The sequence below is a fragment of the Chrysemys picta genome, chromosome 4 (assembly GCF_011386835.1).
Source record: "Chrysemys picta bellii isolate R12L10 chromosome 4, ASM1138683v2, whole genome shotgun sequence".
Classification (NCBI taxonomy): Eukaryota; Metazoa; Chordata; order Testudines; family Emydidae; genus Chrysemys; species Chrysemys picta.
The window spans coordinates 44,202,616-44,230,554 of record NC_088794.1 but is presented as its reverse complement, the minus strand read 5'-3'; the positions used below and the strand labels follow the sequence as shown (position 1 = coordinate 44,230,554).

General features: G+C 39.5%; 1 protein-coding gene across 4 annotated transcripts in view; it reads left to right on the top strand.

Annotated features, from left to right (window-relative positions):
* INSC (INSC spindle orientation adaptor protein) overlaps positions 1-25,961 on the top strand; it is a 225,980-nt gene extending 200,019 nt beyond the window's left edge. For all 4 annotated transcript variants that reach the window (XM_005303302.4, XM_065592123.1, XM_042858838.2 and 1 more), the window contains 4 exons: positions 11,448-11,514; positions 17,346-17,501; positions 18,257-18,333; positions 21,785-25,961. In XM_005303302.4, coding sequence (XP_005303359.1) covers positions 11,448-11,514; positions 17,346-17,501; positions 18,257-18,333; positions 21,785-21,913 — 429 coding nt within the window. In that variant the 3' untranslated portion in view covers positions 21,914-25,961. The remainder of the gene's footprint in view (positions 1-11,447; positions 11,515-17,345; positions 17,502-18,256; positions 18,334-21,784) is intronic.
* The last annotated feature ends 1,978 nt before the right edge of the window (positions 25,962-27,939 follow it).

The window sequence follows — 27,939 nt, the reverse complement described above, 5'->3', positions numbered from 1 at the left end:
AGAATTTCAGACCTGGGATCTATTCCTGACTCTGGCATTTATTTGATGTCACCTTGGGCTAATAATTTAACTTCTCTGTGCTTTTCTTTCACCATCTGTAAAGTGGGGCAAACAGTATTTACTCTTTGATGTATATGGATGGAAAATGCTATACGATTGTTGCAGTTTTTATTTATTATTACTGCATGCTGACTCTGCCCTTGCCTGCCACGTTGTCAGCTGATGCAGAAAGTGCAGCTACTTGTCTGCTGTAGAAACTGGAAATGATAAAGATAGGCTATGGGTTTTAGAGTAGTTATAAATTTGTAAGACCGAAAACAATGCAGACACAAATACGTAAGAGTGCTTCTTCCTACTGGTTCTCTTCAGTCTGGCAGGAAACAATAAAAATAGATTTCAAACAATCTAATAGATGTCAAACTGCTGCGGAGTTTTGATATTTCACGGCACCTTTTCCCTCTAAATAAATATCACAACATATGGCTAGGTGGTGACCTCAGGCACTGCTGTCAGCACCAAGTGCTGTATAAACTCTGCAAATTCCCTAGTCCCTCCCTGAGTCACAATTCCACTCCTGCATTTTTCTTGCTCCCAGCAAAGTAGTAATTTACTGCTTGTATAGACACCAATAAATTACTACTCCCACTCACTCTGCTACTCTGGCCAGCAATTGAGAGGCTTGGCTCTGCCCGCGCTCCATTCCTCTGCCCACCTTCTCCAGGGAGGGAGTAAGCATGCACGCACCATGCTTACTTCTAGTAACTCAGACAAAAAGTCCAGGTAGCTTAGGTGGGCAAGTAAGGGGGATTTCTTCACCTGTACACTGTCTTCCAGTCCTAGTTACAGGCTAGTCCTGTGTCATTTAATTCTTTAAAATATTGATATCGAGTGTGGAAGAATATGAGTAAATAGAAGTATTCAGTGTCTCCTTTACTCCAGAGGTCAGATGTTTATTTTGTCTCAATCCCTCATACTGAATTTTATGGTTCCCAGAAGAATTCCTCTTGCATCTCCCTGAGACCATCTGCCACAACATCTCCTGTCTCCAACTGCTGCTGTGACATTGCCCGTTACTAACCAGTAAGATAGTAGAAAGAAAATGACCATCATACACACAGCTGGGTGCTGCTTCCAGACCTAAAAGAACAGGGAAGAAGGGAAAGGGATCCCCATCCTATGTTGTGTCCTGAATACCAAACATGCGGTGCTGGCTCATATAGTATTGAATCTTCTTCCTTCATATAGTACCAGAGGAAGTTCACTACTGTTCTTTAGAGGTTTCTTAGGACACTTGATGCACCTCTTAATTGTCTAAAAGGTCTTGCTCCATAAGTCTGATCTCTGCTGTCAGCCTTTGATGGGGGAAAAAAGCTCTCCATTTGCTGCCTCCAGGTAGGTTGATTTTGCTTTGATGTTTTTAATTTACATACGGAAATAAAGAAATCTAATAAACTCCATATTGCTTCTTGCAAGTGGCCAGACATGCCTTTATCTCTGCAGACGGGTGTCTGGAACTTTGCAAACGCTCTCTGGCTTATCTTTATTTGATTCATTTAAGTGAAACAATATGCACACTCATAACGTGTAGCAGAAATTAATTTTACTTAGCGATGAATCAGCCTTAAAGGAGTAATTAACTAAGAAGATTAGCAGTTCTATATTGATCTTCTTTGCCACTCAGTTTAATGATTTGGTCATTTTCATTTTGAACTTGAATTTTTCTACTTATATCAGCAGTGTCAGTAAAAGTTTATGAAACAACAAAGATCATGCCTCTCACCTCTACAGGGCAAGATCCACAAAATGAGGATACTGATCATTGAAGAGCAGGTCACAACTGTGAGAATATCCTTTATTCCACTGGATCCCAAAATGTATCTATATTGCCCTCTAATGCCCAGGGCCGGCTCCAGGGTTTTGGCCGAATACCTGGACGTGCTACCCCTCTCCGGAGCGGCCGCCCCAAGCACCTGCTTGCCAGCCCTGCTAATGCCTGTCCATTCTCCCTCTATTTCTTCATCTTTCCCTTGCTAGCATCTTCACTGTTTCTGATAGCTGGAATTTCTTGGCAGCAGAACTGACCCGTAACTGCCGGTAGTCGGGGGGCAGAGAGAGGGCAGCGGCTTCAGCAGATGCTACTGAGCATGCTCAGTCTATGTGAGCATGCTTAGTAAAAGCCAAACAGCAGCTCTGTGGGGCACCTGACCGTGCGTGTCCCACACATCACCTCCGCTAGGTAGCCTTTAGTCTCCATTGTGGACTGAGTTTTCCCAAACAGTAAACAAATCTTATGGCTATTTAGTCCTTTTGACACCCTTTGGGTTTACAATGAGGACATTCACTTTTCATTGCCTTTTTAGACTGTAAATGAATTTTTAATCTGGTCCTAGCTATAACGCAAATACTGTTTGGTACCTTTGTTCACTATTAGTTAAACATGCTAATAAATCAACATTTGTTATTTAAAACAAGACACATTATCGTAGTCCTTTGTGGTTACAGTCTCCTTGCAATATAATTTTTTCAAGCTGATACTTCTCCATTCAAGATATCTGATGAAAATTTCTTTAAAGACCCTTAATTAACTTTATAGTTTCTTCAAATTTCAATCAATCTTTTCTTTACAGAAGATTGATTTCCCAGAAGTGTTTTATTTCTGTAATGTACCACTGACTCTAAGAAAACATGATTTAACATCATTCCATATTTCAGTGTCAACCAGACCACAAAAAAGACAAAAAGGGGAGTTCATCTTTTACAAATTCAGTCGGAGTTTGTGGTTGGTTAGGCTATTCTTTTTGGGGGGCTAAAAACTCCTCTGTTTTGAAAGCAGAAAGCAGTTTTTGTTTACTGTCAGATGACATAATCTGTAATGTTACAAATGCTGCAAACTATTAATATTAAAACTAAAAAATGTAGGCGAAATATCTGTCTAGCTGGTTCTTATATCTATCTGTGAGTTCTTGTAAATTTAGATGGTTTCTATTAGATCAGTGGTTCCCAAACTTCAACAACCTGTGAACCCCTTTCACTAAAATGTCAAGTCTTGCGAACCCTCTCCTAAAAATGAATATTTCCAGGGATTTTCTCCTTTATCTGAGTATAAATTATAAAAGCAGTGATCTGGGAAATATAAAATTTGTTTTTATGACATGCATATTACACACTATTTATTATTTATTATTATTTATCATTACAGTATTTTTATTACATTATGAAAATGGCAACACTCTTCCAATATCTCACTTTCGTAGCTTGTATCACTTTGAATAAGCCTGTTATAAGACAAGGCTTCTATGTTTCATCAAGGAGTATCAGATGTGAAACACCATGAAGGTATTTAAGAAGCCAACTCAAAGAGTTCCTCCTACACAAGCATGCAGGTCTTGAGCAGTCCAGGCAAACAATGCACATTACAACAAAGCTTAAACTTGTTCTTCATAATAATTAAAAAAAAAACAATACTAGCTGCCTATTTAATTTTAAAAACAGCAAAAAATATCCACCTCCCTTTCCATTTCTTATAAGGAGTCTTGAAGTTTAAATCTCCTCTGTGTGATAGATATGCTTGCTTTGATCTGCTTAGCTCGTGGAAGTCCAGTGAGTCTGGGCTGCTGGCCCCGGGCTGCTGGCCCCGTACTGCTCGGGGTCCCTACGGACAGCTTTGTCCACCATTAGGGAATTTTTTTCCGAGAACCCCCTGTAACATTTTGCAGACTCCCAGGGGTTCATGAACCCCACTTTGGGAACCACTGTATTAGATTTTGTATATGCGCTGTGAGATATTGAGAGGTGAATTTTATAAATCCATAAGACTAACATGATGTGGCAACAATTGTAAAGATATGAAACATATATTTATTATTAAGCTATGTAAGATTTAAAGAGAAGAGACTTCCCATAGAGTTTTAAAAATACATTGCAGACCTCCTAAGTCACTAATACATTTGTTTAGAGCCTGTTTTTTTCAGTGGTGCTAAGCACCCAGAGTTCTGAATACTCAGCATCTCTGAAGATTAACTTTTAGGCCTCAATTTAGCAAAGCATTAACTCACATAACTTTAAGCATGTGAGGAATCCCATTGGCGTCAATGGAACTATTCCTGTACTTAAGTGCTTTGGATCAGGACCTTTAAGGGAAGTGCTTAAAGTTCTAGTCTGAAAGGTGTCTCTGTAAAAGTGGCATGGTGGGTCTCCATGTTCATTGTGTCTCACTGATTCTGTGATTGTCATTGTGCTGTACTACACCATTATAATTTCACGATAACAAGTAAAATTTTGATTCCCCTGCACCAAGGCATAGCCCTATAGTATTAGAACTAAATGAGAATCTCATTCAGTAGTTGACAGCCTGTGACACATACTTGAACAACTCTGATTTCATGTAGTGGTACAAATACTTGCTGATCAGTTTATCTATCAGTCTGATCTGTATTTCTAGGGTGCCCATCACCATTATGTCTCTGTGAAGTAATTGTTAAATGATCCCTAAAGTTAATGACTGTATCCGTATTTTGAGACAATATCTCAAGGTGGAGGCTCACATAGCTTCCTGTTGCCTGCTACTGTGATTCTGAGCTAAAGTAAAGTGTTTCAGCTGTTGAAGCTGAGGTATGCATAGCAAATACAACAGGGGAAATACATCAGAAGAGACAGTATAAAGACTGCATTTTTGACCAAAGAGAGTCTGTTAATAAATGCAAAGAACAATACAATATGAACAGTAGTTAATGGCACATGTGGATTACTTGCTGTTCTTACCTCAATATTTTAACTGTTTAAATTGTTTTTAAGGAAAAAAAAGCACCCGAAGGTCTTTATTCAATTTGTAGACTAATGGCTTCCAAATTTCATTTTGAAACATGAAGCTGCTTTTGATTTATAGGAGCATCAAAAAGAATCTCAAACCACAAAACCTGTTTCTCTTTCTTTCTTTCTTTCTTTCTTTCTTTCTTTCTTTCTTTCTTTCTTTCTTTCTTTCTTTCTTTCTTTCTTTCTTTCTTTCTTTCTTTCTTTCTTTCTTTCTTTCTTTCTACTTCTAGAACTTAAAAATGGCAGAACTGATTTAAATCAAATTTGGCCTGAAATACTAAGTTGCCAGGTGAAGTCAAGTTTCTTTCTGAACTATGAGCCCTTCAGAAATAGTTTCCAATCAAAATTAGTGATAGACGGATGTAAAAAGCTTCAGAGGTTTGGATAATCTTCCAGAAGCTGGGATGCTTATTCAGATTCTTCTTGAGCTTATCCCAGTCTGTTCCATTTGAAAAGCTGGAAATCACCTGAGAGAGGGTCTCTAGAAATTTCCAGAAATTCCTAGTGTAGGTAGCATTGCTACAGCATGAAAATAGCCATTCTCAGGGTATTTTAGTACTTCTGCTTCCAGCCCAAACCAGGCAATTTAGAGGTGTGTTTGAAAATCCCAAAGCAGGGTAACCCATTGGCTTCAAACCTCACATTTTTTTTGGTTCAGTTCTAGTTTGGCTTGATTCTTATCTTATCCGAGCTACTTTGCCCATCCCTAAATCTGAGCATGTACTATAACTGCTACTACTCATTAAAATACCAACTACTGATAAGAAAGAAAGAAATATGATTTGCATCATGTGTAGGTACAATGGTAATGAGAATCCTAGCATTTGGATACTCAAATACTTCTAAGGAATTGATGAAGTGTGAAGTTGGCTGAAATTTAGGAATTGAGGAGCAGGTCTTGGGCCCAGTGGAGATGTGGCTGTAAACCACCTTTCCCTTTCCCTGATCCTGCTCTCTGGGTGCCACTTCACACTCCCCAGCGTAATTTAGAGCCTCATAGGGAATAGGAAGTATCATTTTAAGAGATTTGTCTTAAATCCTCTCCCCAGACCTTACCCAATCTATGATTTATTGTTGTGGCTAATACTTTGTGGGAAATGTAGTGCAATTGTTACATGCTTATTGAAGCAACAGAGTCCTGTGGTACCTTTAAGACTAACAGATGTATTGGAGCATGTCACATGCATCCGACGAAGTGGGCATTCACCCACGAAAGCTTATGCTTCAATACATCTGTTAGTCTTAAAGGTGCCACAGGACTCTCTGTTGATTTTTACAGATCCAGACTAACATGGCTACCCCTCTGATGCTTATTGAAGAATGTCAGATACCTGTTTACACTGGGTAGAGCAGGGGTCGGCAACGTTCGGCACGCGGCTCGCCAGGGTAAGCACCCTGGCGGGCCGGGCCAGTTTTATTTACCCGCTGATGCGGCAGGTTCGGCCGATCGTGGCCCCCACTGGCCACGGTTCACCGTCCCGGGCCAATGGGGGCGGCGAGAAGCGGCGCGGGTGAGCGATGTGCTGGCCGCGGCTTCTTGCCGCCCCCATTGGCCCGGGACGGCGAACAGCGGCCAGTGGGGGCCGCGATCGGCCGAACCTGCTGCGTCAGCAGGTAAATAAAACTGGCCCGGCCTGCCAGGGTGCTTACCCTGGCGAGCCACGTGCCGAACGTTGCCGACCCCTGGGGTAGAGCGTAACTGGGAGCTAGATGGTTGTTCTTGATATCAGCCCTCCGCCGCTGTAATGGTGGTATGCGATAAAACCACAAAAATTCTGAGCAAAGATAAATTCCACTTGAAATCCTTAAGATACTTTTCAAATATCCAAAAACTGCTGCTGATTTTCTCTCTACCAGGCAGTATATAAATAATTCATTTTTTCCCTGCTATTCTATGGAAGATGAGTTGGTTTTCCCAACGGTGAGAGAATTTGATACAGAATAATGGTTCCTGAGCCAATGAGAGAGAGTATTGGTCTTTTTTTTTTCTGTTCTTTTTAGTTCTTTTTATTGTGTTTTGCTCTAAAATCCATACTATGGCAAATGTACTCTTGGTGATCTATTAAAAATTCAGATAACATTTTCAGCTGCTGCAGCAATGATTGTGAAGATGTGTTTTTGCATGTATGTGTTGCACCCATTACTAAAAAATTAACTTGTATCTATAGTAAGGGGGTGAGGGGGATTGAGGGGGAAAGACAAGCGTCTTGGGTGTTGGATTATCTGAAGTTTATGCAAAACACAACCCAGTTACTTTGGTCTGGAAATGAATGTAGATTTGTCTGAGGACTTGAGTGTACATCTTTAGTCACCAAAGAACGACTTACTAGGAAATGATAATGCAAGCTCTCACACTCTGCTCCACCAATATGCCCCAGGCTTTATCTGGAAGGCCCACAACTAGGAGTTGAGATGGTTTTCTTTCCCTGCATATTCATGGCCTCTTTGCAGAGAATGCTAATAAGGGTGTTGTTGCTATCAATTGTGGTAGAGGTTTTGTTGATGCAGCTGCCTTTTCATGAACTCAGCATAGACCACCGGATAGCCATTGGGTAGTAACAGCTTCCAGTCACAACAGCACTGGACTGGATTTTAACGGGTGACTCTGAGGGGAAATGGTGCATCTATTCCATTATCAATCCTTTGATTCGGTGAGTGATTCGGTTCCTCCTATCGAGAGAGTCCAAAAAAGGTTCAGAGAAATGTGGCTTCCTCTAGACATGGGAGTATTCTAAGGCGAATGAGCAAACAGTGTATTTTGTGGCCACTACCCTTCCCTGACACCTTATGGTTGAGGTTGCTATGTTTATTGACAGCTTTCCTAGAGATATTATGTCTAGGAATTACACTGCAGTACTGGAAATCCTGATTGGCTTGAGCTGTGACTTTCCCAATGGTCCTATAGATCTTGAGCATTGGCAGATATTGAGAATGTGGTCTGTGTTCCGTTTTCATAGGTCTCCTAATCTTGTACTGTCCTATGACACAGAATTCATTGGTTGCTAAAGGATCCAGACAAATTTCAGATTTGCAGCAAAGGAGATTTAGGTTAGATATTACAAAAAACTTCCTAACTATAAGAGTAGTTAAACTCTGGAATACGCTTCCTGGGGAGATTGTGGAATCCCCCTCATTGGAGGTTTTTAAGAAAAGGCGGGATTTGTCAGGGTTTACTTGATCCTATCTCAGCACAGGGGGCTGGACTTGATGACTTCTTGAGGTCCCTTCCAGCCCTACATTTCTATGAGTCTATGAAAAAGAGGAGCATTTTCCTCAAAATGATGATAATTAGGCTTTGTCTACAGATAGAATTGTGTTTTCGTCCGGAGAGTCCATTTTTAGTGTTTACATTGTCCTTGGACTTTGGCCTGCATTACAGAGTGTCTCCATTGTATGAATCTTGCTGTGAGAGATAGAAGTTGTACTTATACTAAACTGGTAATCCTAATAAGTATATGCTATATAAGAATAAGTACAAACACTTAGAGTAGTGTCTTCTCCCAGTTAATCTGTATTCTATGTTGCTTGTGTATGTAGTTTACATTACAAAAAGGTATGACTCATTTTTCCACTGAAAAATTCTGCTCACTTTGAGTGAAAGAATCGGAATTCTCATTCTGTCAGATGGTGCTTAGAGCATAAACAAGGCACCACCATCCCTGTCTATCCTGCACCATTCTTGCATGTTCTCTTATGATGTTAAGTCCTGTAAGTTTTCCCTTTCTAGCTAGTGTTTTAATGAAGAGATTTTTTTTCAGTTGGCCCCTTTGTCATGTTCTTCCAGCTGCTCAATGGCATGCCTGCCATCCTAGGTGCTCTGGCTTCACGCTTAACACATGTCCAAGATATTTCCGTCTTCTTTTTCTGGAAAACTTTCATGATAAAGAGTTGTGGCATTCTATGACACGTCTTTTTATTTGTTATAAATTAATTTAGTATAATACCTAGTATTTTTCAAAGGCCTTTCCTTTCAAAGACAGTTAGACCTTTGGTGGGCTTTGGTCTGTCTGGACATTTGGTGGGCTTCTGGATTTCACGTCTATATGTTAAGATGGAAATAACAGTTAAGTTAAAGATTCATAGTTTGGTCTTTACTCTAAAGCTTAAGTGTCTTTAAGACCTGCTTAAGATCTCAAAATAAGGCTTTAGTTGGGCCTGAGTGATGCATAAGCCTCTGCATAACCCTCTACACAGGTGTCAAGTATCAGAGGGGTAGCCGTGTTAGTCTGAATCTGTAAAAAGCAACAGAAGGTCCTGTGGCACCTTTAAGACTAACAGAAGTATTGGAGCATAAGCTTTCGTGGGTGAATGCCCACTTCATCAGACGTCTGATGAAGTGGGCATTCACCCACGAAAGCTTATGCTCCAATACTTCTGTTAGTCTTAAAGATGCCACAGGACCCTCTGTCCCTCTACACAGGAGTAATTTAACCCATTTTGTCCAGTGCATAAATATCTCACGAAAATATGCAGTACTGTATAATCAATGAAAGCAGCGCTGTCTTGATTGAGCCCAAATACACCCCTCACTCAAATAATTTCTTGTATAGAAAGATACACAACACATTTTTACATATAAAAATACTTATTAGATAAAATAACTTGAAGACGTGAAATAATTGGCGTGTATTCAAATTGTGGTTAATTGAATTCCTCTATCACTTAGAGAGCCACATGGGGTACTGACTCTGCATAGAGGAAGTAATTTTCATTAACAGGATATAATTTAGAATGAAAAAATATATACACGCTGCTTGAAACTCTGTTAATAATTAACATGGAATAAATACCTAGACATATATTGAGTTTCCATTTTTCTACCTGTCACTCTTTAGAGATTCAGCAGTTCATTTGCATTCTAAGTAAGTGAATTTATTCAGAGAGATGACACTGTAACACTGCCTTGGAAAGTGGAAGACCTTTCTGTCAGAGCACCAAAAATTAGTCACCTTTGTTACTATAATGGCAGAGTTGAGATCAACATTAATGGTAATTTGTTCTCATGCTTGCTTACACCTGTCAAGGAAGTTTGTTTGTTTGCGAACACAAATCCTACAACCAAAAGCTGTTAGCCAAATGTATCCTCCTTCCCTCCATTATTCCTCAAGCAGATTAACAGCATCAAGCTAGAATAAGGAAAAAAAGATGAAAAAAAATCCTTTTAATGCAATTATTTATTTGTTTTGTTTTGGAATTTACATATAATAACGGTTATTCACAATCCCTTTACACAGTAATGTCAACAACATGTATGGTTCTTTGCATGCAGCAAGATATGCAGGGAGTTATGTGAATGTTAAATAACAATATCTTTGCATGTGACCCTGAAGCACTGCATCAACAAAACCAGTATAGTATAGTGGATTAGGAGCTAGGAGTCTGGGATTAGGAGGTAGCTGTTTCTGAGTTCTAATCCAATCTCTATCGATGAGTTATTGTATGGCCAAAGACAAATTGCTTTGGATCTGATTTTGAGAAGCACTGAAGACCACAACTCCTATTGTGATTGCTCAGCAGTTCTTCCAATCAGGTCCCTAATTTCTGTCACATTCCAGGGTGCAATCCATACCAGTATGGGTTGTCAGCACCTGCCCTGAAAGCATGGGTGCTTCACAATGTTTGCTGTTGTAGCTCCCAACCTGGGCCTCTCACAAACAGGATGCAGGTCACATACGAGTGTCTGTGTATAGCTACAGCCTTGGTCCAGTAGTTCTGACCCCAGCAGTCTGTCAGCAACAGTCCAGTCACACTCTGGCTTCCACCAGCTTTGGTTGCTACTTGCAGGGTGACCCAATGCACTCCCAGTTCTCAAATTTCCCCCAAACATGTATCTGCACTGTACAGCCCTCTCCAGGGCAGTTCAGATATTAGAAGTCTGTTGTCCCTGTAAACAGTCAACATTCAACAGTTTGCTACCAATTCAGGAAAACATTTAAGCATGTGTTTAAGTCCATCTCTGTTCAGGACAACACTTGAGTGTGTGCTAAATCCTACTTATGTGTTGTCCTTGAATAGGTATGCTTTCCAGAATCAGGGCCCAAAATACCAACCTCCCAAGGGGGTTCTGAGGATTAATCAGTGTTTCTATCATTGCTTTGAAGATTAAAACTAATTTCTAAGTAGTAGTATTGCTTGGATATACACTGAAGTTCTCAGTACTTACTCAATGGGAGTTGTGTCTGAATTTGAGTATGGAATTCAGGATTTGTACCTAAATGAAGACTGCGAGAGGCTCAATTGTTTGTAGCCCTTCAGCCCCTTTATGAGGATTTAGCAGCATAAAGGGACTTCCATAAAGCATGCAAATCTTACCACCAAGGAAATCCTCTGCTGTAGGAGTAGTGGATCCACAACCTCCATCTGGCAACCCCCAGTACATGTTGGTGGCATGGCTGGGGGAAAGGAGACATAATTGGAGTCCACTACACTCCAGCAACTCTTGAATGTTATTAACAGCTGAGTGTAAGTTGAAGCAACCTCAGAGTATGGAGAAGTGATAATAAAATGTTAGCACACAAGGATAGTTTTTTATTGTTCTGGTTATACTATCTTATTTAGTATATTTAATAGTGAGTATATTTATCATTTCTGAATTGTAACATTATATTTTATGTTCTACTCTTTCATTAATGCAGGTTGTGACAATATTAGCAAACATGTCTGTGCTGGACCAGTGTGCTTCAGAAATAATTCAAGGAAATGGTATGTATTTGAGCTGAGTTAATGCTGTATCTGTATGTATGGAATGCATGTGAGAAAAGGAGAGAGCTTGAGAGGTGACCTGTGTTAATCACAGGGCAACATGATCTACGGATGCAATCCAATGCAAATGAAGCCTGTTGTTTGCTATAATTCTTTGTGGAATCTGCATCTGCTGGCCAATACAGGTTGATGGGGGATACAAAGTGAGGTCTCAGAATGGCCTTATAATTGAAACACGCTGTCATTCTACAACATGATTTAGAAGACTTCAGATACATAGCCATCCTGCTGATTTAATATTTATAGTTCATGTCATTACTCACAGATGTATGTTGAGGCAATCTGAAGCATTTTGATAGTAACATTTGTTTCCGTAAATTAAGACATAAGATGTTTGAGAAGACCTGTGATTCTCATAAATCAGATTACATCATCTATGTAATTTGTACATTAGCATCCTGCATTGTTTCATTCAAACTGTATAATGCTATAATAAGACATTACTGCTCCAAAATGTACAAACAGCAGAAGCAATTCTTTCCCATAGCCCTTTAATGATATTTTTGGCAAAACTTCATTATTTGGGAAGTGTACATTTTAGATTTGATTCTGACCAACAGGGAGGAATTGATTGCAAATCTGAAGGTGGAAGGCAGTTTGGGTGAAAGTCATCATGAAATGATAGATTTCATTATTCTAAAGAAAGCGCAGCGGAATAAGGACAATGGATTTAAAAAAAAGCAGACTAACAAACTCAGAGAACTGGTAGGCAAGGTTCCATGGGAAGAAAATGTAAGGGATAATGGTAGGTATACTTAGTGGGGAAGGAAAGTTACTAAGTGATATCAAAAAGACTTAGGGGTTTAATGCCTGTTTTGCTTCAGTCTCCACTAAAAAGGTTAATTGTGACTAGATACTCCAGTGCAATTAACGTTAAGAAAAATGGGGAAGGAACGTAAGCCAAAATGAGGAAAGAACAGGTTAAAGACTATTTATATAAGTTGGATACATTCAAGTCAGCAGGCCCTGATGAAATGAAGTAGTTAGGATACTTAAAGAACTAGCTGAAGCAGTCTCAGGATCATTAGTTTTTTGTTTGTTTGTTTTGTTTTTTGTGGAGAACTCCTGGAGGATGGGTGAGGTCCCAGAGGACTGGAGAAAGGCAAAAATAGGGCCTGCCTTTAAAAAGTGGAACAAAGAGGACCCAGGGAATTAGACCAGTCTGCCTAACTTTGATATTTGGAAAGATACTAGAACAACTTATTAAACAATCAAGTTGTATGCACTTAGAGGATTATAGCGTTATAAGAAATAGCCAGTATAGATTTGTCAAGGACAAATCATTCCACACCAACTTAATTTCCTTCTATGACAGGTTTACTGGCCTAGAGATAGGGTGGAAGCAGTAGACTTGATATCTCTCCTGTTCTTCTTGATTTTTAGTAAGGCTTTTGACAGTCCCACATGACATTCTCTCATAAGCAAACTAAGGAAATGTGGTCTAGAGGAATTACTATAAGATGGATGCACAACTGGTGGAAAGACTACTCAAAAAGTAGTTAATGGTTTGCTGTCAAACTGGGAGGGATATCTATTGGGGTGCAACAGGGATCAGTCTTGGATCCAGTACTAGTCAATATTTTCATTAATGACTTGGATAATGGAATGGAGAATATGCTTATAAAAATTGTAGATGACACCAAGCTGGGAGTGGTTGCAAATACTTTGGAAGACAGGATTAGAATTCAAAATTGGAGAATTGGTCTGAATTTAACAAGAAGAAATTTAACAAAGTGCTTCCATTAAGAAGGAAAAATCAAATGCCCAATTACAAGATGGGGGAATAGGCTAGGCAGTATTACTGTGAAAAGGATCTGGGGGCATTAGTGGATCACAAATTGAATGAGTCAAAAATATGTTGCAGTTGCAAAAAAGGCTAATATCATTCTGAGGTGTATTGTCATATTTAAGACACAGAAGGTAATTGTCCTGCTAAAGCCTCTGCAGGAGTACTGTGTCCAGTTCTGGGAATTACACTTTAGGAAAGATGTGGACAAATGGGCAGAGTCAACAAGTATGATAAATGGTTTAGAAAACCTGACAGACGAGGAAAGGTTAAAAAAACAACAACAAGGTATTATAGGAGACTGTAAGGGCAGGAGAACAGTCCTGTGGATAAGGAAATAGGAGATCTAACTGATTTTAGAGAGGCACCTGGTAGCAACTCTATAATTACGATTATATGATCTTAAAATGGGGCATAAATTCCTCTTGATCTCTAAAAGTAGATGGCTAGTCAGTGACGTTCCACACAGCTTTTTCTGTCCCATGAAGTTTTGTTTGGTTTTGCATAATATGTTTTTAATAGAGAGGGTTTGAATTTGAGTTGTGGCTGAAACATTTCTTTAGGAGACCTACATTTTCAGTGTTGACCAATACTCTTAAAATCATTTTTTGTTTACACAAAACTTTTTAGAAGTGGATTCTGAGGAGAAATGATGCAGTGGTCTGTTTGCTAAATATAATTAGATTTAGGGTCATTTTTAGTCGTTTCTCATGTTATAGCTGAAAGTGTTATGCACACAGACCTGACTGATGGAGGATTGGCACAAACTAACCTGGATTCAATAGGGTCCATGGACACATAGGAGGCTTAGGTTTTCATTTCCTTACTTTTGTGTGTTTGTGTCAGGTGTGTGTGAGAGAGAGAGAGTGTGTGAAGTAAAGCTGCCTTACAACAAGGTTGTCTTGTATATGGATTACACTATATATTAGGCAAAAGTCTGTGTAGGGTCATGCTGTGTGTAAGTTCATGTATTTTCAGTTAGGCATCCTCTAAACAGTTTGTTATTACAGCTTCATCTTTACCTATAATACACCCACTATTCCAGTCTGCTCCTCGTAGGATCAAATCCTACAAGGTGCTGAGTCCTCTGAGAAGTGATGAGCACTCTCCACTGCCACTGAAGACATTTGGTCTGATTCTCTTCTCACTCAGACTGGTGTAAATCAAGAGGAACTTTATGGAAGTCAATGGAGTTACACCAATGCCAAATGAGTGAGAAAGGAGAATCAAGCCCAGTTGGAGTGGAGGGCACCTAGCACCTTACAGGATCAGGTCCTTGCTGAATTGACACTGCAGGTTTCAATACATTGTGCGGCAGTTTGGGGATGTGCATGAACATCCACTATAGTCTAAGTTGAGACCACACATATTCACTTCATTTGTGATGAATAAACTTTATTTGGACCCAGACGCAGAGTGTTAAAATGTTAATGTATTAGCACACGGTGCCATCTAGCCCTCCCTCTTAGCCAGTGAGAAGATGGAAGTAAGTGATCATTTTAGTCCTGGCACATGTCCATGTAAAACTTAGACTTAATTAACCAAAGTGTGTTTGTGGTACAATAAAGTCTGCATATTTCCCTCTTGTTGGAAGCTCAGATCAAGGCAGCTGCCTCTAGGCTTGTGAAAAGGGGTGAGAGCCAACTTGTGCGTAATAGTTTCCTATGTCTGTGTAATATGGTAACAATTAGCAGTTGGTTAGAAACCAGAGACACTGATGAGAGAAGAGTTTTTGGAATTGGAAGATCTTGGTTGGTCTCCTCAACTTTGGTTTCTAGCTCTGATTCTTTTGCTAATTGGAAGCAATTAATATTTTTGTTAATTGTGTAAATGTTCTAACAAAAATATAACAATAAAATATGACCATAATATTAAATTACATATATAGGTAACAATAAATACATAGACAGAAGTGTACAGATTGTTGACATTCTGAGTGAAATCCTTGCTCTATTAAACTAATGGGAGTTCAGTTGTAATGGTATTTAATTGGAATGGAAAAAGAGCTTCATATCCCCTTTTAAAATGTTTTTGGCATAGTATCTGTCTATCTATCCATCCATCTATCCTCCCCTCTCTGATGTTTTTGTACTGAAAAGGTAGGTTTTGTGGATGATATAATTTTAATAATCTGGCTGTTGCTCTCATCTCTTAATCATTATGTCCTGTTTTAAAAGGTATCATGATACCTGTAAGACTTATACTTAGGGTGTTTTGCTCTAGATATATTTGGCAGTGTGATATTTTATGTTTTAGTTATAGATAACTATGTTATTAGTGCCCCAGTGGGTTCTCCCCTGTAATCTAGTTCATTAGAAGTCTAGGGGCTGTAAGGAATCTTTTTTTCTCTTACTGTGTGGATGTGTCCAGGGAGCTGATGGGTCATCAAAACATCTAATTGAGTACAGTAGCTGCTTCATTGCTGTTTTGATTGTATTATTGTTACAGATATTTACAGGGTGGCCATCAGTGTAGTATCAAGACACACATTATACAAGGTACATAGAGGAAGAGTACACAGATAATTTTCCTTTCCCTTGCACTTCTGTGAAGGATCCATCTCCCCCAAAGCACCAGGAGAGAGGAGTCTAGCTTGGCTGGTGGTATGAGATGTCTATTGGGGTTGTGCAAGGATAAGGCTATGAACCTGCTCCCTCTGCACTAGCCAACAGAGCTACCTGGACATGGTGCTGTGTGCATGCCTCCCTAGTAACAGAACATAGCACGAACTTGCAGCAATCGCAGTGTAACAGGGAACACTGTGCAGCCCAAAGCCTGCAAAATTGGGTAATGCCTTAAAGTGACAGCCTTGCCCTGTGTGCGTGTGTGTGTGTATGTATACATATGTACATGTGTGCCCCAACTAGTCAAAAAGTGACTAGTGAATCTGTGCTCAACTTGAAACACCTTAAAGGACCCTAATCTTTAGAGGGGAGCACAGAGGAGCTGCCTCCCAATCTGAGCATCTCCTCCCTGCACAATACATTGGATGAGATGTTGGTAAGAGGTTTGTGTTTGCCATCAGACCACCAAGCTAGAGGTGATGAGCCTGTGACCTCGCTGCATCCTTTCCCATGGTATCAGGCCAGCAAACTGGAAATCCCGAGTCCGTATCCTCAGTGTCCTCTCAATAACATTAGTTCAGCAAGCTAAAGATACTGAACCAGACACCTCACAGCAGCCTGTGCCATGACTACACTGGCAGAATTTAACATTTAATATCTATTTTAATTTTTTTTTTACTTTTTTGTTTTAATTTTTTTTACAGTTGCAGGAAATTAAGGCAGGAGTGGGGTTATAATGTCATGTTATAACAGTTGGAAACCAAGGCACATATCTTGGAGTTTTTTGGATGAATAAATTGAAGCATAAAACTTTACTGAGAATGCAACAACTAAAACATGAGATGAATATCTTCCTTCACATCCATGTCTGTGTCATTGAAGTCCATGGGAAACATACAAATGTATTTGAATTGAGAATTCAGTCTATTAGCCTTGATTAAATTGAAAGATTAAAAAGGTGTTTTAAAACATATGAGCAGGAAAGGAAAGTTACATACATGTTAGTACATGTTACATGTTATACATGTTACCTGAAAGATCTTCTAATTTACTTCAGGCCCCTGCATATAGGTTTATCTTGAATTGGAAGTTAAATGTAACTAAGAACTAAAAGCCTTGCCACGGATTTTGAGCCAGATGTGATAGGTCAGTCTAAAATCCACACGTCAATCTGTACTAGAACAATCTGGAGAGAAGAGGGGGAAATGTGCATGTATTTGCTGGTTTCATATGTTTTCTAGCTTTCTGTAGACAACATATGTTTTTGCGCAGATACAGATTGTACCTATATTCTGAACAGCAAAATCATCTGTTGCAGTTGTGTGTCATTATTCAGCTTGCTTCGCTTTTAAACTACTTTCTTGTATAGAAGTTTTTGTTTTCTGGGAGAGATACTAACAGCAACTTTCATTTCTTTGTAGGTGTTCAGCTTTTAATGGAAATGCTCTTTGAAAGATCATCTTCTGGGAATTCAGCAGAAGTCACTGCTTGTGAGCGAGTTCAGCAGAAATCTGCAGTTACTCTGGCACGGCTCAGCCGAGATCCTGAAGTGGCACATGCAGCCATAAAACTCAGCTGTAAGAATTTAATGCTAACCTAGTGGCAGACTGTAAAATATGGAGAGAATGACTTCCTGCTGAGACTAGGGCAGCAGAGGCTCTTGCTGGTTTAGCAAGGAGAGAGGCTCTCTTATATCACTTGTTAATGGTTGCTCTCTACAGACCACAAGGTTCCCTGCACAGTCTGTCCTGACCGTAGATGCGAAGAATGTGCTAAATGAATCTATGGCTAATTTTTCAGTGGAAAATGAGGTGTAGCTTCCTCCTACACATAGCTAGGGATGGAGGGGATACAGAGCTTTTACAGTGACTAGCTGACGCTGTGACACTTGAAGATGCAGCATCTACTCTCTCCTCAACTTAAAACCTCACACACATGTGACTAGTAGATCCTCCAGCAAAGAGAGACAGCAAGGACCAGATTTTTCAAATTTAAAAATTGTCTATTTTGGGGAGTTGGGGGATGATGGATAGGAAGGATTTTTTTTAGGTCAGCTCTATTCATTGTAAAAGAGCAGTAGAGGGTAAAAACAATGAATTTGTTTATGCTTTACCGTTATCTAACTGTGGCAATTTTAAATTGCACAGCTCGTTCTAATGCATGTGTGGAGAGTTCCTTCTACACCTCTTGTACAGCAGTTGTATTCATTCACAATTGTATTAAATGAGACAGATAAAACTAAAGAATCCACCAGGCTGATTTTTGGTATCAAAATGGCGAGTTTTCGATAACAACAAACATTGTTTATCTTCATTTTTTTTTACACTTTTAGGTATTCCTCGCCTTATAGAACTCTGCAGATCACCCGCTGAAAGAAATAACAGTGATTCTGTTCTAGTGGCTTGTCTGGTAGGTGCACTTAAGCCATCCTTTATCTCTCCTGAAAAATGCAGAAATCCCCTTCATTTCAGTGGGATTTCAGTGTGTGTTACAACAAACTTGTGTTACTTAATTACATGTCAGACTCATCCCCTTCCCATCTTAGGCCCAGTGCTGAGTACCTTAATTCCCATTAAAATCAAGATTCGCACACCGTGATGGGGTGTACCAGTCCCTGCTGGCCCCCTGCTTGAGGCCCCACAGTCCACCGCCCACCCCAGGAAAGGAAAAATGAACGTGGGTCCTCTAGGGCTGTCTAGAAACGCTGCACAGAAGCAGTCAATCAGAGCCTAGTGGGCTCAAATAAAAGGAACTGTAGGGCTTGCTCAGGTCAGTTCCTGGCTGGGACCAGAAGGGTGAGGAAGGGAGCTCTGCTCTGGCCAGAGGAGCTCGATGGGCTGACTTACTGTCCCTGGGAATGAGAGGACCTGGAAGATTTGGCTAGCAGGTTTATGTCATCTTCATCCTCAGCGAAGTTACAGTCATGACCTATTTAATTCCACACTGGGAGTTGGTTGATTCTAATTGTATTTTAAAACTCATCCAATGGCTTCTAACCTCCTCCAGTTTCCTAGATCACTCACAGTCAGGCATTGGAACAGGACATGGTGCAAAGACAATGCTTTTTCCTGGCTCTGATTTCCTTTGGCAAGAGTTCAAGCCTCCATCATAAGTGGAGCTGGTAGCAAAGCCTATAGTCAAGGTTGCTCGACACTTTCCGTCGTAAGACCAGTTTTCAGGTGCTTATAACTTAGCTAAAGTTTAACTATTTGGGAGGAGCCTGAAGGGGTGGAAAATTGATACTGAGTGAGCAAAGAGACTGTAAGTGGGATGAGGAGTCCCAGGGGTTGGAGAGACAGGATTGGCACAGGGGCAGGCTGGAGAGGATGTGGACACAATGGACCAGGCTTGTGAGGAAGAGAGCAGAAGGTTCTGTATGAACTAGAGTACATTCCTTTCCATCACCAGGAATTGAACCCAAGGTTCCTGAGTCTGAACCTTCCTCTGCTGTCGACAGATATCCATGAAATCCGCAAAGTGTGTCTCATCCTCCACTAGTCACTTGTATATGTAAAGGATGACAACTTGCTACTGCTATCAGTTACTTTATTTGCTCAAGTGCCAGAAGTCTGGGTGGTGGATCTAAAGGATTGAACTCTGCTGATGATGTCTCTAGGGGCCAGTATGATTCCACATGATGGAATTTCTGTATTTTCAGTTTGCTTTTTTAAAAACCCAGAAAATCACACACAAAAAGTATGTTTAAAGAACGTTTAAGGTTGCAAAGTCAAGTACTTAAAAGTTAGGAAATGCCAAAATTTAAAGTTGCATGTACAATCTTAAACAGCGCCCTGGTGTGCAGGCATTATAATATGGTTTTTAATTACATGATCATGTACTATTTTTTTCTACAAGACCCCTTTTGTGTGCTTGACTTGGCAACTTTAACTTTTCTTTAATATAGTTTTTGTGTATAATAGATATTACTGGACCTCCTTACTGCCATTGATTCTGTAGAGTGCTGCTTACCGGACCTGTCAGGAGAAGGAAAAGCCAGCTCTATGTTAGCTTCATTCATTCCTCTAAGATAGATCAGAATGAATCCTGACAGAGACATACTTCTCCTCACAAAGAGTGTTTCCATATTGAATGCCACAGGGTTCAATACCGTCAGCTCTCTTATTCAGTAATTATGAAGACAGAATGTGTACTGTCAAAGTGCAGAATAAGACTCTTGTGCATGGGGGCAGAGCACCTTCAGTGAGATAAACATGACTATGGAATGCCTTAGAGGACAAGAGCAGACTGAGTTCCAACTAGACCATGTTCACATCTAAATGCAAGGGCTGGTTCTTCAATAAGGCTTTGTCACGCTCCCTGGGGTACCCAGGGTTCTGAGGCACCTTTCTATCATCTGGCTTTAGTGTGAGGAAGCCTTGTCTATGTCTGCTGGGGGGTCAGCTCCCCAGTTCCACTGGCCACTCTGCCTGTTGATGATAGGCACACTCCGACCCCTGAGTCTGCTGAGTGTTTCTCTGGAGTGCCCCGCCCCTGGTCCACTGGTTACTCACAGTAGTCACAGTTTGCCTCAGCTCGCCACTCCACTTAACACACAGCATTTAGTTATGGTTATAGTGAAAACAAGTAGAAGTTTATTAACTAAGGATAGAGATTCAAGTGACAGCAAGTACAAGTATTGGAAACAAATAGTTACATATAAAACAAAACCATAACATGCATTCTAAACCTAGACTTAATTAAGTAGGTGCTCTTTTCTCATGTAGAGAAATCTCACCCAAAGTCCTTTGTGTCTTACAGCCAAATTGGCCATTACCTCCATTCATAAGACAAACATGCTATTAGCTTACTCCTGAGTGAAAGATCCAGGGTGTATTTCTGCACATCCTGATATACCACAACAATCTATTGTATTTACTCGTAAAGAGGATCCCTTCATGCTATTTATTTCATCCTGTAAGTTTCCTCTCTTGAAGATTTCACAATCTCTTGGTGAGCATTTGGCTCACTATGCAAACAGGCATCCAGTGTGAGACATACAATCAGAGGTATGGGCCAGTGTGGCAGACGGGTAAGAAAGTGGCCGCCGGTACACAGCCGATGTTAAAGCAATGTACCGGCAGGGCCGCTGACTTGTGTGTGTGTGGGAGGGAATGGGCAGCTGCCCCGGGGCCCGGCGATTTAAAAGGGCCCAGAGCTCCTAGCAGCAGTTGGAGCCCCGGGCCCTTTAAATCACTGCTGGTGCCCCAGGTGGCCCGGGCTAGACAGCGCTGAAGGGCTGGCTGGGGGAGTCTGGCCCCAGCCCCGCCCCTTCCGCCTGAGGCCCTGCCCCTTCTGGGGGCCCAGAGCCGCCCACCCCACCTTGCCCAGGACCCCAGCCAACCTGTGCATCAGTAAGTCCTTTAAGTTACTTTCACCCCTGCGTACAATGCCCAATATATACATGAACAGAGAGAGAAGTGTCTGTTACCTTCTGCTTGAAACGAACCAGTCTGAGACATGTCAGCTCCTGGTTATCAGCCTTAAGACCATAATATTCAGTACAGTCTCACAACTCCTTAAATATCTATACATATATTTCACAAAATGATTGATGCCCAGTGGGGTACTGGCTGTCAATAGGGAGGGGAAACAAAGGTACAGAAAGTGAAATGACTTGCCAAAGGTCACACAACTGGTCATGCACTCAGTATAATACATTCAAAAGAACAGTTTCATAATCAAGTTGAGAGGGAGATTTAACTGGATGAATGGACAATTGAGGCTAGTACATAGTCCCTATGTTGGCCCTGTGCACAGAGATCAGTTTCACATGTTGACCGTTATCGGTAGGCACTGTATGTTATGAACTCAAAGTGAAGAATTTACTAATCCTTAATTGTACTGTCATTGTTTCTGACAGGCAGCCTTACGAAGACTAGCAGTTATGAGTCCCGATGGCCTTGAGGATTCAGATTTCCAGCAGTTGGTAAAGCCTAGACTTGTGGATTCCTTTTTGCTGTGCACAAATATGGAAGAGAGCTTTGTCTAAATAACTAAATATAGCCTCCAAAAGCAATCGAACTAACATGCGCAGAATGATGTAGTTCTAACAATATTATTTTTATGATTAATTTATTTAAAAACTATTAAAGTCTGGTATGTAGAGGAAAAGAAACAGAAAAAGCAATCTTATATCAATAGTTTCAGCAAGTAATCCTTCCCCCTCCCCCTGTTATTTCTTCAATACGTATGCACATGTCAACAGATCAGAAAATTATTATTATAACTGTTGTCATTTTAGATTTGGGGTCAGATTTTCTTCTGGATTACACTGGTGTGATGAGATTGCATCATGATAACTAGGGAGAACTTCGTCCCTTGATTTTAAATGTTCTGACATTTTATCACTATTTCTTTGTAATTACAGTACTACTAAGTTGTCCAAAAGATTTATTAGCTTAATGCACTCATGTCACAAAAATTGATTCTTAAAAATGCAAAAATAAACTTGAATACAATAGAAACAGTACCATCTGGACACAAAATTCTCAAGTCTCCATTCAGGTATGCTGATTGCTGATATGTTGAAGATCTGGTCCTATTTTTTTTATAAACAGAACTGTGGAAATATCTTCACAGGATTAGATACTGAAGGTACGCAAGAAAATAGCCTCATTTTCAAGGCTGAATTTTGAGATTTTTTGAGAGGTGATATAGGCTGTCTAAAAATGTGGCCCTTCACAGGATATATAGTTACAGGTAATTTTTTTCTATTTTAATTACATGAAATTAAAAAATCCTAGAAAATGGTAGTTTGTAAAAATATGTATAAAAATATACCTGATTCTTTACAAAATGTTAAATATCCACAAATAACTTAGCATGTCACACAAGGAAAATGGATTTGCATTTCATAGTTGTACATGAATTCCTGTAGTGCATAAGCCCGACATATTTTTAGTGATTCAAGCCAATACTTGTTTGAAAGTATGTTTTAAAAAACAGGTAAACAGATTATAACTCTGACTGAACCTTGAGTTATTCTTTTTTCTTAGCTTGTCATTTTTCTTTAAAATGTAGGGTGGGATTTTAAAATTCACTCAAAGCTGGCAGAAGAAAATTCCACTTTTAGATGTTTACGTAGAGGGTAAAATTGATTGAAAAATGGAATTTTTTTCATAAAAAATGTTTGAACTTTGAAATTTTTCAGTCAGCAATGTCATGGAAGTCTTTTTGCTTCTCCGTCTCTCTGGTAACTCAGGAAGATTTGTGTTTTTGACATTATGTGGTTGTTTGCGAATACTGCTCTGAATAATTTGTGGTAGGCAACTCTCTGGTGCTAGGATCTCTGCCAAAAAAAAAAAAGTAAAGAGAAACCCTACTTCCTGAATTTACCTCACAGAAGGTTATGAGGCTTAATCCATTAATATTTGTTTAGTGTTTTGAGATTTGAATGAAAGGCACTGTGAAAGTGCTAAATTGTCATCATCTTCCCATTTTTCATGAAAGATGCTTCCATCTTTTATCTTATGTATGACAAAGTCCAGCTCACTTCCAGATATGTAGGAGCGCAGAAGTTTCTTTGCTGACATCTTCTTGGTGATGTCTTAGGTCAACCATGCATTTATCCTGGATAAGGGTTAACATGCCTTTTATAAATATTAGCACACGTACAGTGATCGCTGCTTTAAGCAATCACTCAAAGTTCAGACAAAAATCAGATGCTTTACAGAGATGCTTTTCTTATATGAGTGGAGATTAATTCTGCTTAGTATATCATGACTATTTTGAGGCGGCCCTTTAAGACGTGACCTTGCACTGTAAGGATTGGTCTGTTGTAAAGGCTTCATTGTATTATACCAGTGACTCTGACACTTTCCTCACTAAAAGCAAATACTATTTGAACTGACACATTAAATGGTGAAATCATCACTCCTGGTGTAAACCATTTAACTTGATAGCAACACATAGGATAGTAGAGTTTACTACAGGAATCCTACTAAGATGTTATAATTTATCCTTATAATCCAAAATTGCATAGAAAGGGCCAAATTCTGCTCTGTCCCATTGTTGAAACCGCACTTCTTTGGCTCTGGCTAATGTCAATTACTCTGTATTTGCATTGGTGTAGCTAATAGTAGAATTTGTCCCATAATGTGTTCAAGTCAACAGCTGCATTCAAAAATGGATAGGTACAAACTGCATGTCATTGTTCCGCTGACATGTAATATCCAAGAGGGGACAGAATTCACTGGTACATCTTATGCCTGTGTAAGGCCAAAGGGATGTTTATATAAGCACCAAAAGTAGCTATCAATAAAAATTAAGGAAATCCATTTCTCACGTGCACGGACACCACTTTGCGCTACTTTGTCAGTCTAACCTGGGTACAAGTGGAATTTACATTGCCAGAATCACATGAAGTAGAACTGAGTGAGTAACTGATTTTTTTTTGTCATCACTATTCTGAAAATTTAAAAAAAAAAATGGTTTCAGGTTGTCCTAACACAAATTTTCCAAAATTTTTGGTGAATTGAGAAGTTAAAAAAATAAAATTTTGGTTCAGATTGAACAAAATGTTTTTTACCTAAAAGAAAATTTGTTTTTAATTTGAGCTTTCTAAAATGTTTGTTTTTAATGAAATTGAATTAAATTTCAAAGCAAACTTGTTTTGAATCGAAAAACTGAAACATTTAATTTCAAAGATATCAAAAAGAAAAAAAAAAATCCCCCCCCCAGATTTTTTGTGTGTAACTGGAATAATTTGGTGAATTCAACACAAATTTGCCTCTGGGAGCCTGTATGTCTACACTGAAGTTTTGTAGCCCTGCAGTCTGAGCCCTGCAAGTCCGAGTCAGCTGACATGGGCCAGACGCAGGTATTTTATTGCAGTGTAGACATACTCCCAGTATCGCACAGGCAGAAGAGTGCTTTGGAGTACATCCAACTCTTTGGAAGCGCAACTAGTCAGTAAGAGCTGATCGAAGGAATACAAACACTTCAGCGCTGACCCAGGGAGAGCAGAAATAATAGTAAAGGTGCAATGGTGAACCAGGACATGTTTATAGTAGGGCATAGTACAAAGGGAGAAAATCCATAGAAAAGCACAGCCAAATAACCCTTTACACCAACCACATATTGGATCACAAGTATCGTATTGATTCACAGTACAAACTTAGTCAACAGCCCTCAAGATCTTGAACAGCAGAAAACAGGGCGGGGTGGAGGTGGGAAGAAGTGGGCGGGGGGGCAGGCCTGGGGCAGAGCTGGGTTTTGAGCACTCCTGGGGCCCGGAGGAAGCTGGTGCCTGTGGTTTTTACTAAAAGGTGGTCCATTTTTTTGTTTTGTTTTTTGGAAACCAAAACCCCAAACATTTGAAGACAAAACAAAATGAAAATTATCATTTTCAATTGACATTTAGGCACAAAATGTTGTATTGTTTTGTATTTTTAGCTGAAAAGAAACAAAATGGCATTTTAATTCTAAATGAAAATGTTTAATTTAAGAACATTGATTCTAAAAAAACCCTTCTGTTTTGCCTTTCCATGGGAAAAATCAATGTTTTAAATCAGAATTGTATGCAATGTAGTTGTAGCCGTGTTGGTCTTGTCTCTCTTACCAACAGAAGTTGGTCCAGTAAAAGATATTATCTCACCCATCTTGGTTCTTAAAAAAGAATTGATGGTTTCCAATGAAAAATTTCAGTTTTAATGAAACCATATTTCTTAACAGGAAAATTTTGTGCACCAAAGTTGTTACCAGCTCTAAAATATATGTATTCAACCTCATTGAAATCAAGGAGCTGCAGCTGGGAACATAGGGCAGAATTTAGCTCAATTACTTTGGAATCTGAAAGCTATGCTTGCTAAAAGAAATTCTCCCTATGTTTGCATTTCTCAGAACTGTTTTTTAAATTGTATGTTTTTGAAATGTTGGACAAATGGGCAGTGAACTGCAAGCTCCTTTGTAAGTTGTTTAACAGACCTTATGACTTTGGACTATGAACTGAATATTTGTATTGAAAATCATATTTAGTTCAAGAATTTACAGATATTTTGGCTCCAACATTATTCACAGAATAAAAATGTATACTTCAATGTATTGTGTGTCTATTACATTAAACATTATTTACAGTGAAGGTTACTGACCTGACATTATTTGTTTCAAGGAATGACTTTAGGTACACAGAACAAGACCTATATTTATAAATCCACCTACTGACCTATTCTGGGTTTTGCACAGCTAGCAGCTAATTCTAACTCCCCTCCACAACAGTAGAAAGCATAAAAAGACTGTATATTATAAGGGAAAAATTAAACCACCAATGATGTATTGGGTTTTTTAACCATAAACTGTTCCAATGATAAAATGTCTCCAAGAACTTAGAAAAGTGAAAGGAATGGATAAGCTAAGGCAGATGCTCAATAAGAGCATGTCTCATGGTCAGAAACCAGCATACCAAAAGCATAGTCACCCACTACCTAAAGGCACAATTTGTGGCATATAGAAAAGCAGAAATTCTTCAGGACTTGGTTCAAAGAGGTACTCCATTGCCAGCTTGGCAAGTCTATATGGTGTCTGGCTTTGACTTTCTTAGCAGATCTTCACTAATCAAGATGTAATGGATCAGCATGTTGCATGGAAATCCTTTTGAAGTCAAGTTATGAGAACAAGACATCTATAGAAGAAGACTTGTATGACGGGACATAACAGGCCTTCATAGCCCCCTGCTGCAGTCTTACTACACCCTGCCCCAGGAAAAGTGCAGCAAAAGTGGGTCCTCCAGGCCTGCCTAGAAAGGCTGCACAGAAGCAGCCAATCAGAGCCCAGCAGGCTCAGATAAAAGGAGTTGCAGGGCTTTAGTAGGTCAGTCCCTACTGGTAATTTAGTTTTTTTTTTTCATTGAAACTTTTCACTGGAAAATAAAAATTTCCCAACCCACTATACTTTGGACAGCTTGAAGTTTGTATTGGCAGCCATTGCTGAAAAATATTTTAACTATTGGAAAGCATCTTCTCTTGAGAAAGATCCCTATGTACTTTACAGACTATCCAGAACTGCTCTGAAATGCAGCCTATCCTGGGGGTGAAGTCAGCCAGCGCACATCAGTGTGTGTGCAGTGAGAGTGTTTCTTCAAGATTACCCTAGCATCGTTATTTTCTTTACTCTTCAGGGTTTCCATCTAATTAAAGACAGACTGAGGAGATGCTGGTAAAGGCATTCATCATCCCAAATAAAGGGAGAAAGAAGCTGAGCAGTTGGCTGTAGTTGTGTATGTTCACTTGAGAACTGAAGGAATTCACTATCTGAGGTACATGCACAACGTGTCATTATTAAGTAAATGTTGATCAAACCTGAAATACCTAAGGCAACCAATCAAACCCTGCAAACAGGTTGTGTGAAAATTCAAATTTGTCTGTTTTACACTGTAAGCTCTCAAGAACAAGGGCTGTCTCTTGCTGTGTTTGTACAGTGCCTAGCACACTGAGACCCTAACGTTTGCGACCTCTGAGGGCTACTGTAGTACAAGGACTGTTAACCATGATAACAGTTCATGTGAAAGTATTAGCATTTTCTTTCTCTCTTTAATATTACATTATATAGTTCCTGAAAATGTTCTTGCAACCTTTAGCATATCATGTGTTCATGTATGGTGAATGCTTACTAATTTTACATGGTTTTATCTTAGACTACTGCCTATTCTGTTGTGGTATATTTTCAATAGCAGTGTTCATGAAGTAAGAATAATTGAACATAAAGTGTACTCCATAAATAAATTTGTTGTATGCTAGCTTATTAGGGAGCCTTTATTATCAGACAATACTTCTGTTGCTTCTTATCTTGTTCCTTCACTTATTTTCCTCATGTTTTCCCTTGACCCTCTTGCTGTGACGATTTTGTAACGGGCTTGTTAAATTGTATCATCTGGTGCCTTTTCTTTTTGCACATAAATACTCTTTTCCTTTTCTGGTAACAATTTTTGTAGAAACCTATTAAATTCTATACAGGTGATACGGCCTAGAGATTGCCCCTTATTAAATAGCTCCTGAAGCCCTACATAAGTCCCACTAAAGC